Source organism: Corvus kubaryi, unplaced genomic scaffold (genome assembly GCF_017639235.1).
Source record: "Corvus kubaryi isolate FWS band 111438036 unplaced genomic scaffold, C.kubaryi_AGA036_p1.0 74, whole genome shotgun sequence".
Lineage (NCBI taxonomy): Eukaryota > Metazoa > Chordata > Aves > Passeriformes > Corvidae > Corvus > Corvus kubaryi.
Genome location: NW_024582061.1, coordinates 17,318,977 through 17,336,136, shown reverse-complemented (window position 1 = coordinate 17,336,136; position 17,160 = coordinate 17,318,977). Strand labels below are relative to the sequence as shown.

The 17,160-nt window shown below is 44.7% G+C and overlaps 1 protein-coding gene across 1 annotated transcript; it reads left to right on the top strand.

The window, feature by feature from the left end:
• The first annotated feature begins 313 nt into the window (after positions 1–313).
• Positions 314–16,772, top strand: DESI1 (desumoylating isopeptidase 1). The gene is made up of 6 exons (XM_042051209.1): positions 314–596; positions 9,847–9,868; positions 10,780–10,849; positions 11,494–11,603; positions 12,375–12,497; positions 13,636–16,772. Exons 1-6 carry the CDS (start codon positions 329–331, stop codon positions 13,727–13,729), a joined length of 687 nt encoding a protein of 228 aa, XP_041907143.1. The 5' UTR covers positions 314–328; the 3' UTR covers positions 13,730–16,772.
• Positions 16,773–17,160: the final 388 nt, after the last annotated feature.

The window sequence follows — 17,160 nt, the reverse complement described above, 5'->3', positions numbered from 1 at the left end:
CGCGCTCAGCCAACCCCGCTCGCGCTCAGCCAACCCCGCTCGCGCTCAGCCGGCCGCCGCTCGCCAGCTCTCCCTGCCCCGTAACAGCGCGGGCCAATGGCGAGAGCGGGAACGCGCCGGCCCCGCCCCCCGGTGAGCTGGTCCTCCCGTCCACGCGGATTGGCTGCAGCGGGGCAGCGAAGGGCGGGAGCTCCTCACGCGCCGCGCGCTGCTCCGAGCCTCAGCCAATGACGGGGAACTTGTCCGTCCCCGCCCCCCGGCTGTAGCTCCGCCCCCTGGCGCTGTCGCGTAGTGACGGGGCGGCCCGGCAGGCGCGGGGCTACCGCGCATGCGCCCGGGCAGCGTCGCCCCTTCCGCCCCGTCTGTCGCCTCACGGTTGGTGCCGCTGCGCTGGGGACCGGCACCGGGGCCGCCCTTTCCTCCAGCTCCCCTCCGTTTCCCGGAGGGAAGGGCCGTTCAACCTTGTCTGCAAGGGCTCCGGCTGCCGCCCGGCGGCCGCGCCCCCATGGAGGAGCCGCTGGCGCTGCACCCCGTGAAGCTGTATGTGTACGACCTGTCCAAGGGCATGGCCCGGCGCCTCAGCCCCCTCATGCTGGGTAAGAGCACGGCGAGGGCACCGACGCCGCCCCGGCCGCCGCCTCCTGGGGGCTCGCGTTCCGCCACCGACCGCACCGGCCCGGCTTTGCCGCGCCGGGAAACGGGGCCGAAGTCGCCGCCTCCTGCCCCGGGGGTGGCGATCCCCACCCGGTATCGTTCTCCCGAGGGAGCGGCCCGCCGGGGAAGGCTCCCTCCGGGCGCACCGAGCGGCGGCGGTGTCCGGCGGGCGCAGCACGGCTTGGGATGTGCGGGGCTGGTTCGGGGGCCCGGTGCGTGGGAACACGGCGGGGTTTGGCTGCAGGATTCCTGTCGCCGCTGTCTTCGGGACGAGCTTTGTCAGTGCGGCAGATCCAGCTGCTCTAGATCCAGCCTCTTCTCCCCCATCCGCCCGTTGCCGCTGCGCGAGTGGTATTAACTAACGGCAGATTGACAGCGTTCCCTGGGCGCTGAAGCGAGGGACAGCTCAGCTCCCGGTGCCCCCCGAAGCGAGGGACAGCTCAGCTCCCGGGGCCCCCCGAAGCGAGGGACAGCTCAGCTCCCGGTGCCCCCCGAAGCGAGGGACAGCTCAGCTCCCGGGGCCCCCCGAAGCGAGGGACAGCTCAGCTCCCGACTCCCCGGCTGCTGTGGCGCCGTGGCAGGAAGGCTGAGCTGAAGAAAGGCGCCTGCTGTTCACGAGGTTATTGAGTTCGAGCGGCTCTATGTTGTGGCGAGGCCGGGCTGGGCTGGTGATGTGCAGCCAGCCATCCGCCCTCTCCTTCAGAGAGTTTGTAGGAGTCTGCTGTATGTCTCGTCGAGATTGTGTGCGTTTCCAACCGAAGCTGAAACTTGGGATGGAAAGGGAACAGGTTTTGCTTAAAGTTTTGGAAGCATGAATTAGGAATGCAACAAGAGAGTGTTTTATACCTGTTACGAGTAGATTCTGGCCCGTGTCAGACCAGCAGTCTGTGTGAGATGAGACTTCTCAACAGGCTCAGTGTCTGAACAGATGGCTCTGTGTAATCTTGTTTTACAGTTTGTTGGCATTCACTTTGTTCGTCTGCCCTATGAGGAGATTCTCTGATTTCCTGCAGGCTTAAAATGAAAGTTCAGACAATTCTTAGCTTGAGGTTTCATGCATGTCGATGATAGGTTTGCAAAGTTGAGAAGAAAATATTACAGAGATCGTGTGTGTTGTGCTCTGTTAGCCAGACAGCAGCAACAACCTTGGGAGATGTGTTTTTCCTGCACTAGAAAACCTCAAAACTTTTTTTGTAGTCAGAGTTGTTTCTTTTGTAGTCCTTAGGGAAGTAACTTTTCACCTATTAGGTGAAATAGCCATGTTTTATCATGTGCTAAGAGTTATAAATCTTGAGATTACATGGGTGCATGATTAACCTGTGTTCGAGTTGAGTAGAATTTAACCAGTCTTATTTCGAAGTGTTGGTGCAAGCAAAGATTTTAATAGATAGGTTGTTACTATAATTATCTCCATGCCGATCTTCACATAGATAAAGCAAAGGCTTTTTAGCTCACTTCATACCTACAAAGTCAATCTTGGGATCTTGTAGCTTTCTGAATTTCCACATAAAAACATGTAGTGCATGACTTCGTTTTTAGTGCTTTCTATTCAAACAACAACTTGAAAACTTTGTGCTTGTGGTATAGTTTGGTGGTAAATTTCTGGGACTCTGAGCAAGGAAAAGGAAAGCTTACAAACCTGAATACTTCTGGGTAGTAGGGGAAGTGCTGCTCACTAGTACTGCCTGGTAACTGAGTTCAGATGTGTTTGTGGAATGCAGCCAACTAGGCCCACGTGGTCACAGTGACAATGCAGACTGCAGAATATTTGAGATTATATGGATCCAGTGACATGATTGTCCATAAAACAAATCTTTCTTTCTTTCTTTCTTCCTTCAAGCTGTGTCTTCTGTGCATTGACATTCAGCTCTGTTCCAGGTGATTTTGGAAACCTCCCCAAGAGACAAGTGATTGAGAGAATACTCTTCTTACCTCATGTATAGACTTCTTTTTCCTTGAAGAACAACAAAAAAACTCCTGCTATTTCTCTGTATATCAACTTTCAGATGGTCAACAGCAATTTTTTCTTTAGTGATGTTCATAAACTGTAGGTCATATGGGAAAGTCATAGGAATTAAAGAGGAAGGCATTTCTTAAAGGATTTACATTTGGCATCTCTACTTAGGGTATTCTTTTCATTGATGCCAAGTTTGAAACAATGCTTTTGCTTTGAGTGATAATTCTGTAACACTGCCTATATTGAAATACATGTTACATTTTAGAGAGAAAAAAATAAATACTGCAATTGATTGTGCTAAAATCAATTTCTGTCAGGCTTGAAAACAGCAGGTCGGGTCCTCTTGCCAGAGGGAGATTAATCCTGTCTTATGGGACTGACCGCTGCGAGAGCATCGCTGCACTGTGTCTTGTGTTGTGCTAATAGGATCCAGAGGTACTGTGGTCTATGTCAGCAAAGCCGTCAAGGATCAGCTCTCACTACTAAATGTTATACTAACTTTTTTAGCATCAGTTCTCTCTGTTGTTGTTGAATGATGAATCTGGAAGGGAGAGATGTTTAGCACAGTTCATAGCAGGCTTTAGAGTGACTTAGCCTTGTCCCTTGAGCACATCTTTGTTTTTCTTGGCAAGTTTACTCTTTTTCTACCCAGACTGCTTTTATTCTCCTTACTTTTCCACAAGTTTCCTGTAATTTTTCAGGGAATATTTCTGTTCTGAAGTATACACAACCAAAAATTGTAGTTCAATTTGGCCTTTGGTATCAGAAGCAGCACATTTAATTTTTATGTTGCTCTACATGCATCTTCTCAATAGCTACTGTTCATCCTCTCTCCCCCGCTCTGTCTGTGACTACATCTGTCTGTTCAGCTACGTGATCTAATAATTAGAAATGTTAACCTGAATGCAGTAAGATTTCTGTTGTTGAGACAGAAAACATAATCCACCTGATTCTGTGGAGGGTAAAGAGGAAGAGGGAATGGTTCAGCTTGCAGCACAGATTTCTAAATAGATGTCCAAAGGTAGAGAAGTCTTTTAGGAAGATTAAAATCCTATTGCATCATAGGCTTAAAGAAAAATGTCTCGCAGCTCTCAAAGTTTCCTGTCCTGTAACTGAGGGTATTGCTTTTGTGACTCTCAGAATGAGCTGGGAGCTTGGTTAACCACAGCGGCTTTGGCTCAGCGCAGTATAAATTAACGTTGAGTGGACTGGCAGTATGTTTTGGTTGAAATTTTTAAGTGGTGCATTCAGCTGTAGGGACTTAACAGCCCAGAGGGAATTGGAGCGAAAGGTAACTACTGAAAGGAGGTGCCTTCTGCTTGGTTCCATTTTCCCAGGTCAGCACATTTCACTGCCTCTTCTCCATCTGTTCTGAACAGTTTTGAATTGCTTCAGCGTGATATTCTATCAGCTTTTCTCCCAGAATTTGCTAGGGATTTCAATAAAATCGCGTGTGTTACCCTCCCCCCATCTAGCCTACATCTGGGTCTCCCTAGGCATCTCAAGGAAAAGGGAATTGAAGCAGGTTCCTCCCTCTCCACTAGGTTTTTTTTTGCTTTGGTTGAGTACCCTGGGTAGCACATAGGAGAAAGTGCTTGACTCAGTGCTTGCCTAATTAGAGTAATTTTCAATTCAAAAAAGGCAGGAATCTTAATGGATTGTCCTAAGGAAATTACAACAATATGCAAAGCAATGCACTGCTAGAAATATACATGCTGGTTGACCAAATTGTATTACTTTTGATTCCACAGGAGACCAGTTCACTACTTTTTTTTAAGAGTCTTTTATGGTCTTCTGGGGCTTGCACATCCACTGCAGAGCACAGATATATTGGTAAAGATACTGAGCTTCCTATTATTTCTTTACAGCTCAAAAGCAGGTGTAGATTTTGCACTGAGGGTTGGATGGCCTAAACTCCAAATGGGCTAAACTAAGTGCCCATCTGCATAGACAGTTCTTTCCCTCATGTCTCAGAACTCTTCTGCCCTTCAGTATAATAATTTGGTTAATGTACAAATGCCACTTTGATTTGATATTTAAACTGCACAGGAATAATCAACATTGTTTGGCCCCCAAGATTAATAAATTACTCTGCTGATAAAAAAGATTGGTGAGCATCTAATCTCCCTTGTGCTTGGCCTTCCAGATGAATCCAAGTATGGAAGTAATCCTGTTTGATTGTATTCTAAAATTATATGGGCTTGCTTCTTCTTTCAAAATACCCCTGTATCCAAACAATTACAGTCTCCTGAATTGATTTTACAAGAAACTAATCTAACTACTTCATTCCCCATGTTCCCGTGACTAAGCTGAGGGTCCTGGAGTTGTTTAATGTATTTGAATGTTATATTTTTCTCATAGGTTTCTGGCTCATGTAAACACCATGAAAGCATTTGAGCTACGAATGTTATAAAGAAAATAAAATAGCAAATATAAAAACTTGCTTACGTGCCAGATGATACTCTGCCTTATTGAAACAAGTTGAATCTTTGAGATGCTTAAGCACACAGATTTATGCTGAACTGGCATCTACCCCAGGTTCCAGTGAGTATTTTCAGGAAAGAGCCACAGAAGCTCATCAGCAAGGGAAAAATAAAAAAGTAAATAAACAAACAAAACCATCCCCAAACAAAAAAGAAGCAAAAAACCACCCAAAAGACTTAGTGATCATGTTTCCAAAGACTGACAGGCTATCACCCTAAACTCTCACAAATACAACACAATAGCTTTTCATGTTTATAGTTACGGTCTGAGACAAAAACAAGGTACCTTGACTTGCATTAGCTTTGAATGGATGCAGATCAAACTAAGCTGATTTGCTTCACATTTACTTCAGGCTGAGATGGCACATAGGCAATTTCTGTGGGAGAGCTGATACCTGATAGCCTGGCCACGTCCAGGAAATGTTGTGTGATTAAGTGTAAACATCTAAATTTGCACCCACCTTTCCTGTTCAACAGCCCCCTGACCCTTGAAATATTTAAACTCATTAGCATCTTACTGTTTCCCTGTTTTACCTGGATAACAGAATCACAGAAAAGGTAAAGTTTGAAGGGACCACAGTGTGTTATCTGGTCCAATCTCTCTGCTCAAGCAGAGTCATCCTAGAGCACATTGCACAGGATTGTGTCCAGATGGTTCTTGAATATCTCCAGTGAGAGAAACTCCACAACTGCTCTGGGCAGTCTGTTCCAGTGTGTCATCACCTGTACAGTAAAGAACTTCTTCTCATGTCCAGATGGCTCTTCCTGTGCATCAGTTTCTGCCCATTGCCTCTTGTCCTGTTTCTTGGCACCACTGAGAAGAGCCTGGATCCATTCTCTTGATGCCCTCCCTTCAGATACAGTAAGTGCCCAAAACAGCATCATCTCATCAGGACATTCCTGTTCTGCATTATGAGCATGTGCATCCTTTGGATTAGCTTTACTGTAGGTACCGAGTGAAGGGTAATGCCTGCAGTTTAAGGCTGCAAAGGCTTTTGCAGCTCCAATGGAAATTAGTGGAGAATCAGACTTCTCTCTATAGTAATAGACAGCCTCAGGTAATGACTAAAATGGCTTGGTTTTGGTGGCAGTACCAGTACACAGTTCTACCCACATTGCAATGACCACAGGAGTCTGGAGTGTTGTGGCAAGGAGTGGAAGAACATGAAACATGATGGTATCTGCCAGTATCCTGGATAGTGTTTGCAATCCCTTTTTCCAGTCCACTCAATTGACTATGGGATGTGAGCTCCACTGCACTGTAGGATTATTTGGAGAGATTCATGGCAAGCTTGAGTTTCTGGATTTTAAGCTGGACAGTGCAGCCAGAAGCAGCTTTATTGGAAAGTGTTGCTGCAAGGCCTGGATACAGCTTATGCCTTAGCACTCACAGTAATGCTGTAGCCTGTAGCCTTGCTTGGTCATGCTGTTGGGGCTGTTGAGTGTATCAAGCCTTCAGAGGCTCTGGGCAACATATTTTGTGTATAGTGGGCAATGTCGAGCAGAAGGCAAGACATAACTTAGTGCAGGCTGCCCTGATTGCTCTACCTGAGCTTATCAGGAGTGGCAGTGGTGGTGAGCTGTCACCTGTTCTGTGCAGTGTCTGAGTGGGAGAAAGGGCAAAAAGAGTCGTAGAGGAGGATCCCCATGAGAGGCAAAACTTCAGGAGGAAGCTGATTGTGTCCATTAAGGTCTGTACATAACCTCTTACATGACAGAGAAGCAACACTGAGATTCTTGCTGAGCAGCAGGAAAGGGAGCTGCCTGAGTTCCTCAGAAACTGGTGGCCACTGATTTGTCCCTCTGTGGCTCATTTTGAGTTGAAATTACAACAGCCAGCTGTGAAGCCTGGGGTACTGCAGCAGCTTACCAAAAGTTCTCAGTCTTGGATGTCTCTGGGTGATCCATATGTGGTCAATAACAGCAGGTTTCTCAGGCATGGGATTCCCCAGCAGTGTTGTCATTGGAGACACTTGCACTGCCTCTGACCAAGCACAGTCCACCAGTGGAAGAAAGGGACTTTATTTTGTCTGCAGCAGGCTGGAGAGCTACCACAGATGCCTTATTGTCAGCAGTGCTGCAGATCTGGTTTGTGTTTTCCACAGCGCCAGCTTGGTTAATGACTTACGGGAGCCAAGGAAAAATAGTGGGTCTGCAGCTTCATTAAGATTTTCAAATTGGTGTTGGCACAAACTGCCTGAGCTGAGCAGCCTCAGACAGACCTACCTTGTGAAGATAGGCAGCTTCACTTGCCAAAAGCTGTTCTGTTATTGCCTTGGCAGTTGCTGCCTTTGGACTGCTAGAGACTTCATGTGTAGCAGTAAAGATTGGACTGCAGTCCAAAGCAAAGTCCAGTTCCTGAATTCTGCTTGGGTTTTGTTCATACAATCCAACAATTACTTCGGTGGAAAGGGACCTCTGGAGGTCCTGCTCAAGGTAGAGCCCACAAGAGCAGATTCTTCAGGGCCCTGGGCAGCAGAGTTCTGAGTATCTTCAAGGATTGAAATCCCATATGCTTTCTGGACTCCTGCCCCAGTGTTTGACCACCTTCATGATAAATTATTTCCCTGCTTCCTACTGAATTGTGAATTTCCCATTTTCCAGCTAGCACCTGTTGCCTTTCCCTGTGCATATCTGAGTAGAGCAAGGGTCCCCTTTCATCCATACCTGTTGGGTACTTGTAGAGAGGAATATGGACTCCTGGCCTTCTCTTCTTGAGGATGAACAGACCAATTTTCTCAGCTCCTCTTCAGTAAGTGCTCTAGCCTGGTATGTCAGTGCCTTTTGGACTGTGGGGGTCCAAAAGTGGACACAGCATTCCCAAAGTGGTCTCACAAGTGTCAAACAGGGAGACAGAGTCACCTCCTTTGAGCTGCTGGCTTCAACCTTGCTAGAGCAGCCGAATGTGTAGCCTTAGCTGCAATGATCTTTTCAAGTAGGTGTTGTAGGTGCACGAGCAGGTCCTGGCAGCACCTGTGACATTGTCAAGGTCTGCTGTAACTCTTTCACCTGCATACAGAATCTAGGTACAAAGTGGCAGCTCTCTGGAAAGCCTTTTGTTATTTTTGCTGCAGGTGTGTGTGAAAGTAAATATTAAGATGTTCTCTTTCAATTTAGCATGTAAAAAATAGGTGCAAATCTAATATGTGCTGTCTTTGAAATGGTTTGTTTCTCTGCTCTGAAGGATAAAGTTCAAGTTTCTAGTGAAAAAGTTATTTGTCGTGAGCACATGTGTAATAATTTGTTAATAGGTACACAGAACATTAACTGTGCAGAGCCAAAGGGTAGAGCCAACCAGAGGTCAGTGCACAATACCCTGCTACCCCTACTGCTGGTGAGCCTGCAGGGCACTGGCTCCTGGCAGCTTTAGAGTGCGAGATGAAACCTCTCATGGGGAGTGTGTGGAACAAGGGCCAAAGGATCAAGAAGCACAACAGTGGGACACGCTAAAGGGTCAGCAGATGCTGCTAAGATACTGCAACACACTGTTCTGCATCTGTCACTACTGCCACTCTATTTTGGCCTTCATCCTGTCCAAGCCTACGTTTCTGTGCGATGGGTTGACAGGGAATGTGGTTGCTGCCTGGCTGTGATCCACGGGAGTGACAGATCAGTCCACCTGCTTCAAAACTGTGTGTGCTCACTTCAGCTGATACCTCTGTTGTCACAACAGCCTTTTCCCCACCTCTGCTCTTATGTGACCCTCATCTGAAGCAGGTACCTATTTTGCTTCAGACTTGAGTGGAAAAAAACTGTTAGTGATTGTTTTTTCTTGTGGCAGAGGAGTACTCAGTCTACTGCTTGGGTTCAAGAGAACACCAAATGCTGGTATGCACACAGTTTTTCTGTAGTAAATCTGCTTCTTGGGGGTTGTGTACCTTGTTCATGAAATAAAGTTATAGCACATCTCTCACAGCATGCACTGGCTGCCTACAAGCTTCCAAAGGGAGGGTACCAGGGACCAAGCCTTTAGGTTATGATAGATAAAATAATTGAGCCTAGAGCAGTAAAAGCTGGTAACCTTTTAGAAAGAGGTTTAATCCTGAGATCCTACCATGAACAACAGAGAGATTTAGGTCTCCTGCTTCTAGGGAACTGGAAACACATTTTAAAAGGGACCTTTTCTCTAAGACACAATTACATTATCAGTGTAGTGGTGCCTGAAGCAAGTCTTCTCTGCTGTGTTCTGCAAAACACACAGTTTTATAACTTGTATAAATTTCAACCGTGTACTTTTCTACATCAGTCCTTACTTAGACTAATTTTTAAGGGCAGGAAGAGGGAGGGAAAGGAGGAAACCATGGATTAGATTATAGAGGCTACCACCACTGGTCAAATGTTCAAGTCAGACCTCTCATCAGTTACTGAAAAAGAGAACTGAATACACTCTGCTGGCCAGCTGCCTGCAGTTATGGAATCTGTCAAATTCAACTCTTCTGCTCCTGATTGAAAACTCTAATTTTAGAAAAATGTTTTCTTTCTTGGTCTGTAGAAAAACACCTAAGGAAGGTAAGCACTAGCAGGATAGGATGGCATTGCCACCTCTGCCTGCCAGGAGGGAAGAAGTACAACAGTACTGTGGATGAAGTAGTTTTTGAGAGACATTCTGGATTTTTTAGAAGCAGCTCTGGATTAAATCTTTGGTGTTGCTGTCATGGTGAAATAATAAGCATGGTTCCTAAGTGATTGACAGAAAGTAGGCTGAAATCTAGAAAATACATTGCTAATAACTCTTCTTTTCTCTGCATACAGGGAAACAGCTGGATGGCATCTGGTAAGTGACTAGATTTAAATTGAATAGCATTGGTAAAACACTGGTGTAGGAAGTATTTTCAATATGCAATTATATATGCTTCAGATCTTAAGAACATTTTGTTGTGGAAGAGAGACCAAGGCACTTTTTGTTCCTGAATACAGATTGGCAGTAAGATGATGTACAGTCAGGTGCCAGTTAAACCACTCTGTTCAAAGCTCAGTGGACCCCATGGAAAAGAGTGTTATTAGTAGTTGTTGGGTTTTTGTGCACCTGTGCACTTTTTCATGGGTAAGATAGTGTCCTTGTCCTAAGCACTTTGTCTTATAATTCCAGGCATGACTAAACATGAGAGTAGAAGAGTAGGTGGGAAGAAGGTATTACAGGATCAAGTCTCCTGGCATGCAAGAGCAGTATCTACATTCAGTTACAAAATATCCCTCACTTTGCTATAATTCATACCAAGAATTTTGATATCACATGAAGAGGGCTTGTTTGGGTTTTTTTTAGAGGCAAGAAAACCCCTTAACCCTCGTCCATCCATTTTCCCCTCTATTGATGCATCTCCAGTGGTTGTCTGACCAGCTTCTCAGCCACTGAGAAGTCTCTGTCAGTGTGGTAGCAGGGCTAGTTCTGTCTCTGAGGGCTGACCTCACCCTCAGCCCGTTAGCTGAGAGAGGCTCATGCCTGGGCTCTTAGCTAAACCTGTTCTTTCCTAACTGCTTGCAGAATTACAGTAGGCTTGGTAATCATTGCTTCCATATCCATTCATGTCCCAGCAGATCCTGTTCCCACTCACAGAAACACATTGACCTTTTCTTTCAGTTATTCCCTTCATTATGTCCTTGAGCTCATAAATTTATCTGTGATTTATGTGCTAGGGTATTTACTTTTTTCCTTTATTTCAACTTTTTTTTTGTTCTCTGTGGCAGGCACACCTCCATAATAGTCCATAAGGATGAATTCTTCTATGGCAGTGGAGGAATTTCCAGCTGTGCACCTGTAAGCTAAACTTAATATTCTGATAATTTTTTTATAGGGTTACCTGATCAGAATTGCTTGTGTTACTGTCTTTTAGAAAAGCAGCAAAAGACTTCTAAATTCAGACAGATGCTAAGGCCAGCTGCTTGTCATGGTTTCCCAGGGTACTGAGGGTAAGGGAGCATGGACAGTGGGTTTAAGCCCAACTCAATACAAGTTGGGGGTTGCTTCTTCTGATAGAGTCTCTCTATCTGGAACACGTTTTGCAACTGCTTTGCCAGAGTGACACCTTGTCCAATTCTGTATCATTAAGTTTTACATGCAGACTTTTTAAGAGTGTAAAAAAACCCCAAACCATGATGTTTTTTCAGACCTTTCTGTTCTTACAGAGGTAAAACAAACAGGCTTCTAAAGCAGAATTTTACCATAGCTTAGAGCTTTCAGCCCAAAGAGCCAAATTTACCAGCTGAGAAGGAAGTTGCATGTTCCTTCTCATTCTCTTGAGTGCAGAACAAAGGAGGCCAGCAGGGCTTTTTGCTAGACAAACATACCAAACGTTCCTTCTTTTGTGCCTGGACAAACCATGATAGCTTTCTTCAGCAGAGTCCTCCAAAAGAATTCAGCCTGATCATTTGACATTGTCTTCTGGCTGTTCATTTTTACAGGGAGGGACACTTCTTGGCCCTCCAGACACAGTTGTTGATCTGGGGAACACTGAAGTCACTGAAGAAATTTTTCTGGAATACCTTTCCTCTCTGGGGGAATCTATGTTCCGGTAAGTAACAGCTTGTACTGGAAAACCTGTATACCAAAAAGGTGCAGAATGGAGGAAGGTATTATGAAACCAATCCAGCTCACAGAGCTTCTGTCTGCTTACTCTGTCGTTTGGTGCTCTTCCAATGTGGACTGGAACTGATGCACCAATACACAAGAAGCTACCTTCTAGGCAACCCTCTGGTGTGCCAGCCTCAAGCTAGGCTGGGAAAGCATTCTTCTGGGAAGTCTTTCACACTGTTTTTTGTAAAATCGAGTAATGCCTGAAATGCTTTTGAGAGAATCACCAGGGAAAATGAAATTTCTCAGTAAATAGCAGTTTGCCCTGTGAGTCATAGGTAGTCACTGTAGTAAAGCTGCCAACTTTCACATGAGCAGAAGCAAGGTCTTGACTGTAAGTCTACTCTACTTCTCACAAGAATAGGAAACCATAACATTTAGTGTTCTGGGTATCTTCCAGTGTCAATAATTCCTGTGATTTCTCGTTACTGCTGCTGTGGTTTTAACTGAAGAAACATGACCTCACTCATTCTCCCAAAAATGGTTGTATTAAAGTCAGGGATGTGGAGAGGTGTCATTTTCCACCCTGATTCAATTGAATTTGAGGATGAATTGATGTCTGTATTTTACCTTTGCCTCAGAATTCTTTGGGGTGGGGGGAGGAAGTGCTAATATAGGGAGATGTTCTTCACTAAGGGTATAAGTTTTTCTGCTCATAAGATCTATGGCTGAATCTGTGTTTTTACGTTTCAATTTCTTTTCTGTGGCACAGAGGAGAGTCTTATAACCTCTTTGAACATAACTGCAACACCTTCAGTAATGAAGTGGCACAGTTTCTGACAGGAAAAAAAATCCCTTCGTACATCACTGACCTTCCATCTGAAGTCCTTGCCACGTGAGTATGAATGCCCCTCCTCTCTGTAGCTGCTTCATGCTAATGCTTAAACATTTGACAGAGCCAGCAGTACCAGTTTCTGATGGATCTGTCTGAGAACCAGCATAAGATTAAGGAGAGGATGCAATTTTCTTTACATCAGCACTTGCAACACTGTATGACAAGTGCTAACTGGCGCTGGTGTTCCGGAGAAGACAGGAGAAGGTTGTTCTTCTGCCTTTAACTTAAACAGGTTATTTTGTGATGGTCTCTTATATGTGACCAGACAGGCTTGGAAAGTTTTAGGAAACAGTGCAAGGGCTTTTTTTTTTCCCTCTTGAACAACCAGTGTCTGTTACAAATCACTTCCCTAAGCACCATAATTGCAGCAGAGGTGTCAGTTTACTTGTGAAGAGGCAGGGGAGATACAATTTTAAAATCAATGCTGCAGTTTTAAAGCTAGGATTGGGTAGAAAAAGACGATATGAAAAAAAAAGGAAATTAGGAATTCCTGCCTGGTAATTCAAATGATTTTTTTTTTAACTCTCAGCTAGTGAGGATCCCAGTAGGATGACGTGAGCTCCATCATTTAGGTCTTACTTCTCATAACAGTGGTACAGCACATTATTTGTGAGACGTGTGTCTTCTACCCTGGAATCCTAGCACTTCAGATCTCTCAAAATTCGATAAAGTCTGTAACAGTGAGTTTTACTGAAAGACAAACCAGGTGCTACAGATTGCAACAGAAATTATTCTGTGAGTGTTGAACCATTGTCTTTTAAGTAAGCTAGAGGCTATTCTTCTGGCAGGCCTCAATATTGATGTTCTTAATGGAATACTGCAGTTGCATAACAGGGATTTTGTTTGCACACTTAAGTAGAATGAATCACTGAGAGCTAGTTTCAGACAGTATTACATTAGCAGTCTAGGCATGTTAGGACTCAGAACTAGCTTATATAAAATCATGTTTAAGTTTCTTAGTTATTGAACAGTAAACTAATAGGTTAAATTAGTTTGCTTTACTTTGTAGTGGAAGTCTTCAAATTTGCTTCTAGAATGTTGGTTTGATTGCACTCTAGGAAGGGAGTGCACTTCAGTGGTAAATGGGAGTTGTTGACCAAGTAAACTATTTGAGATGTTTATTTCTTTACCTTCTCAGACCTTTTGGACAAGCTTTAAGGCCCCTCCTGGACTCCATCCAGATCCAGCCACCCGGAGGAAATACCTTCAGCAGACATAATGGACAGAGCTAACAGGAGTGACCCAGTGTGCCCAGCCTCACCAGGCCTCTTGTTTTTAAACATGAATCTACCAGATTTCTATTTTATAATTTCTCATGAGAATTAACTCTAAAGAAGTTACAAGACAAGTTTTAAAATTTCCTGGGGAGAGGATTTATCAGGGTGCATGTAAGACAATGCTACCAAAAACATTGCCATAATTTCTAATAGTATTATACTAATTTATAAAGGCTGTCTTGTCCAAGTAGGCTGACACTTTCTACATAACTCCTGTGCTGGTAAGTGGAAATTCATTCCATGAGGATTCAACGGCCCATTACACAACTTGAAGTAAATAAGGGGATGTCCTGGCCATCCCTTGCAGACTTGCATCTCTTTCTCTTGTCACTGCCTCTATTATGGGGGTATTTGCTAAAGTCTGTAGCAAAAAAAGCAGAGCAAGTATTGGTAGCCTAGGAAGTGAAGGTGTCCCAGGATTAGTCTGCGTATTTCACTGACATTTGCTCAGGGAAGAGCTGAACTCATCTGATTAGAATACTTGGCAGTGGCACAGGTGTATGGCAAAGGTGATGAAACTGAACCATGTGTCAGTGTCACACTCAGAAGCTGAAATTCAGTGGGACTTGCTGTGGTGGGAGGGAGCCTGGAGCTGAAGGTTACCAAGAGCCTTGTAATGCCAGATCCAAGAGTTATGGGAAAGAACCAGCTGAAAGAACAGAATCTCATGAGCAGAAGTGGTAGAGACAAATTTCAGGTGAAAGTAAAATGAAGTGAAATGTTTCCATTTCTCACATACAAGCTTATCAGCAGATAGACAGAATCTTGTTAACTATTCACCTTTGCATAAGAACTGTGTTTTCTTGGGTTTTTTTTTTTCCCGTGCAAAGCCAGAGTTACAGTACAGTAAGGCAGGAGGAGCATGGCAACTGCATGATAATACCAGTTGGACCAATCCTGCCTTCAATATCCAATTGCAGACCCAGTAGGAGTTCCAACTTTCATTTATAGTGCTGCCCTTTCCAAAGCAGTCAAGCACATCAGGGCTCTCCTTAAGAGAAATAAGTGCTAGGTCTCCCCAAATGTAAAGAAAATGAGGAGGAGTAAAATTAAGCTTTTCTATGGAACAACTGAGTTTCTTGGGGTACATGGCAGAAGCAGTCCTGTCCTTAGGTTAACCTTTGATTGTATCAATACTGCATCTTCTAGTTTAAGATTTCTAGGGCTTTGCAATTACTTGCAGTGGGAAAGAACAGGGGAATGAAAAAATAGGCACAATGTTTTCTTTTCATGCATGTATATACACTACTTTCCTGAACAGTTTTGTAGCAGTTACATTTAGGAAGGAATATAAGAAAGACATCAGACAAAACCCCAGAATATTGCTGATGCTCCATGAATGGGGATTGCACATCCCAGATGCTGCCAAAAAAGCATCTATGCAAATGTACAGCCCTTTGTCCTGTGCTTTGTTGTGAAAAGTATTCCTGCAAGTTCAGTCCTGCATCTCAAACTTCCTGCACTGTAAGCTTCGTACGTACCTAAAGGAGATGTCTTTCCTCTGCTGGGTTCTTTCTCCCAGAATAATGCAGATGGATACATTTCTCACACTGTTGCTCTGTGTGGACTATAACGGTTTGTATTTTTGAAGGGTTGGAATAGAGGAAAACTGCCATTTTGTCACTGTCAAATACTCTGTTGCCCTGCACCTTGTGGAGCCAGTGCACGGATGGAAATAGGGGATTGTCAGGCCATTCTGCGGTTTTGTGCTTACTTGCTCTCAGTGCACAGCAGTGGCCCCTGCAGCCCAGATGGTTCTTTTCCTTGTCATTCTCTGCTCGTGCCATCAACTTCTCCTTAAGTATTTCATTTGATGGACTGGACTCGGAGATAACTGTAGCAGTTAGTACAGATGGCTCTATACAAAAGCTTTCAATCTTTCCCCCTCAAAATGTCCTGTTTGCAGAAAACGACCTATGAAGGTCAGTTATGAATGCCTTTTGATGCTCCTGGAGGAAGGATTGGTGTTTGGTTTTGCTAAGCCATAGCTTAGTTTTCCTGTTTAGTGTATGTATTATCTCCAGTCTTTTCCCCTACATGTTTGTGAAGAGTAACCAGCCTTTCATGACTGTGCCACAAAATGCTGTAGATCATGTTAGAGATCTTGGAGCTTCCTCAGTTGAGCAGGTACACTCGAGCTGACACAGTGCAGCCCGGCATCTTGCTGTGCTCATTTGGTACTGCAAGCAGCACAGCTGTGCTTGCTTGCCTTTCAGCAAACTATCACTTCAGGCACAACTGCCTGTGATGGAAGCACTGGTGCCATGGTTTCTGCCCCACACACAATGGGGATATGTTACACAATGAGGATATGCCCTGTATGTCCACCATTTCAGATGTCCTGAGCTTAGTTTCTGCTTGGCTGCCTACTTCAGGACTTTTTGCATCTTCTCAGGGGGCATGAAAGAAAAGGAAGACATTCACCCCATGCATTTTGCAATCTGCCTTTTCCCCTCCTGAGCAGCCCCTTTGCAGAGATAATGCTCCTTCTTTAAGGTCACTGGGTAAAATTTCACTCAGCCATACATTGTTTGCAATAGTCAAGGAGCTCCTGGGGGTCTCCTGGGCTCGGGACCTACTCTTGTGTTTTGTGGCAAAAGAACTGGAAGAGGGAACCCTCTTTGCTTGGTCTTACTGGCTAATGAGACCCCTGTACCCTGTAGGACTCTTAGGAAACCTATTTCTCCAAAGATGGTTATGTGTAAATTGCAGGACTGTGCCCTCAATGTTCCACTCTGCGGAAAATAAACTAGAGTGAGAAGTGTAAGTGTATATAGGTGACAAACTTCAGCCAGCTGATGGACAAAGGGGCAGGGAAACTGAACTTCTGTTCCTGACAGGGGAACAGAACCCTTTTGCCCACACTTACTATTCTGTCTTGTATTGCTGAGGTTCCCCCGTGCCATTTAAAAACTGTTAATAATGTCTTTAGGCAGAAAGTGATGTTTTGATTTACTTGTGGGTTTTTTTCTATTACAATAAAAAGAAATACAACACATTTTCCTGTTTGACTGCGTGTGCCCACACAGCTGCCCAGCCAATGCAGCTGACCAGAAGTCCTCATCTTCACTCTGGTCCCACGTGGGAAGTGCAGTGTGAGGAATTGTCCAAGCTGTTTGTGCCAGGTGCTGCCACTGGAAGTAGTGGTGGCCACTGCCCTTTGCTCAAACTGGCCACAGACAATACTCCTATTTAAGTTTGGGAAAATTTTTCTTCTGTAGGTACCACAGTATTTAAAACCATGCTCCTGAGGCTTGACACAGCTTGGACGAGGTGAATGAAAATGTTCTGTCAGCACAGGTTTTGTTCAGCCCTTGCTCATCTAAGTGTGCACGTATGAAATGTCTGATGTCTGCTGTTGAAGAAGATGGCCAACAAGAGTTTTA

Excerpts from the sequence above, each read along its gene's own strand:
- DESI1 (XM_042051209.1), top strand. The coding sequence starts at position 329 with ATGCGCCCGGGCAGCGTCGCCCCTTCCGCCCCGTCTGTCGCCTCACGG. Across the intron at positions 597-9,846 it reads CCTCAGCCCCCTCATGCTGG|GGAAACAGCTGGATGGCATC; the intron begins GTAAGAGCACGG and ends CTCTGCATACAG. Across the intron at positions 12,498-13,635 it reads CCATCTGAAGTCCTTGCCAC|ACCTTTTGGACAAGCTTTAA; the intron begins GTGAGTATGAAT and ends TTACCTTCTCAG.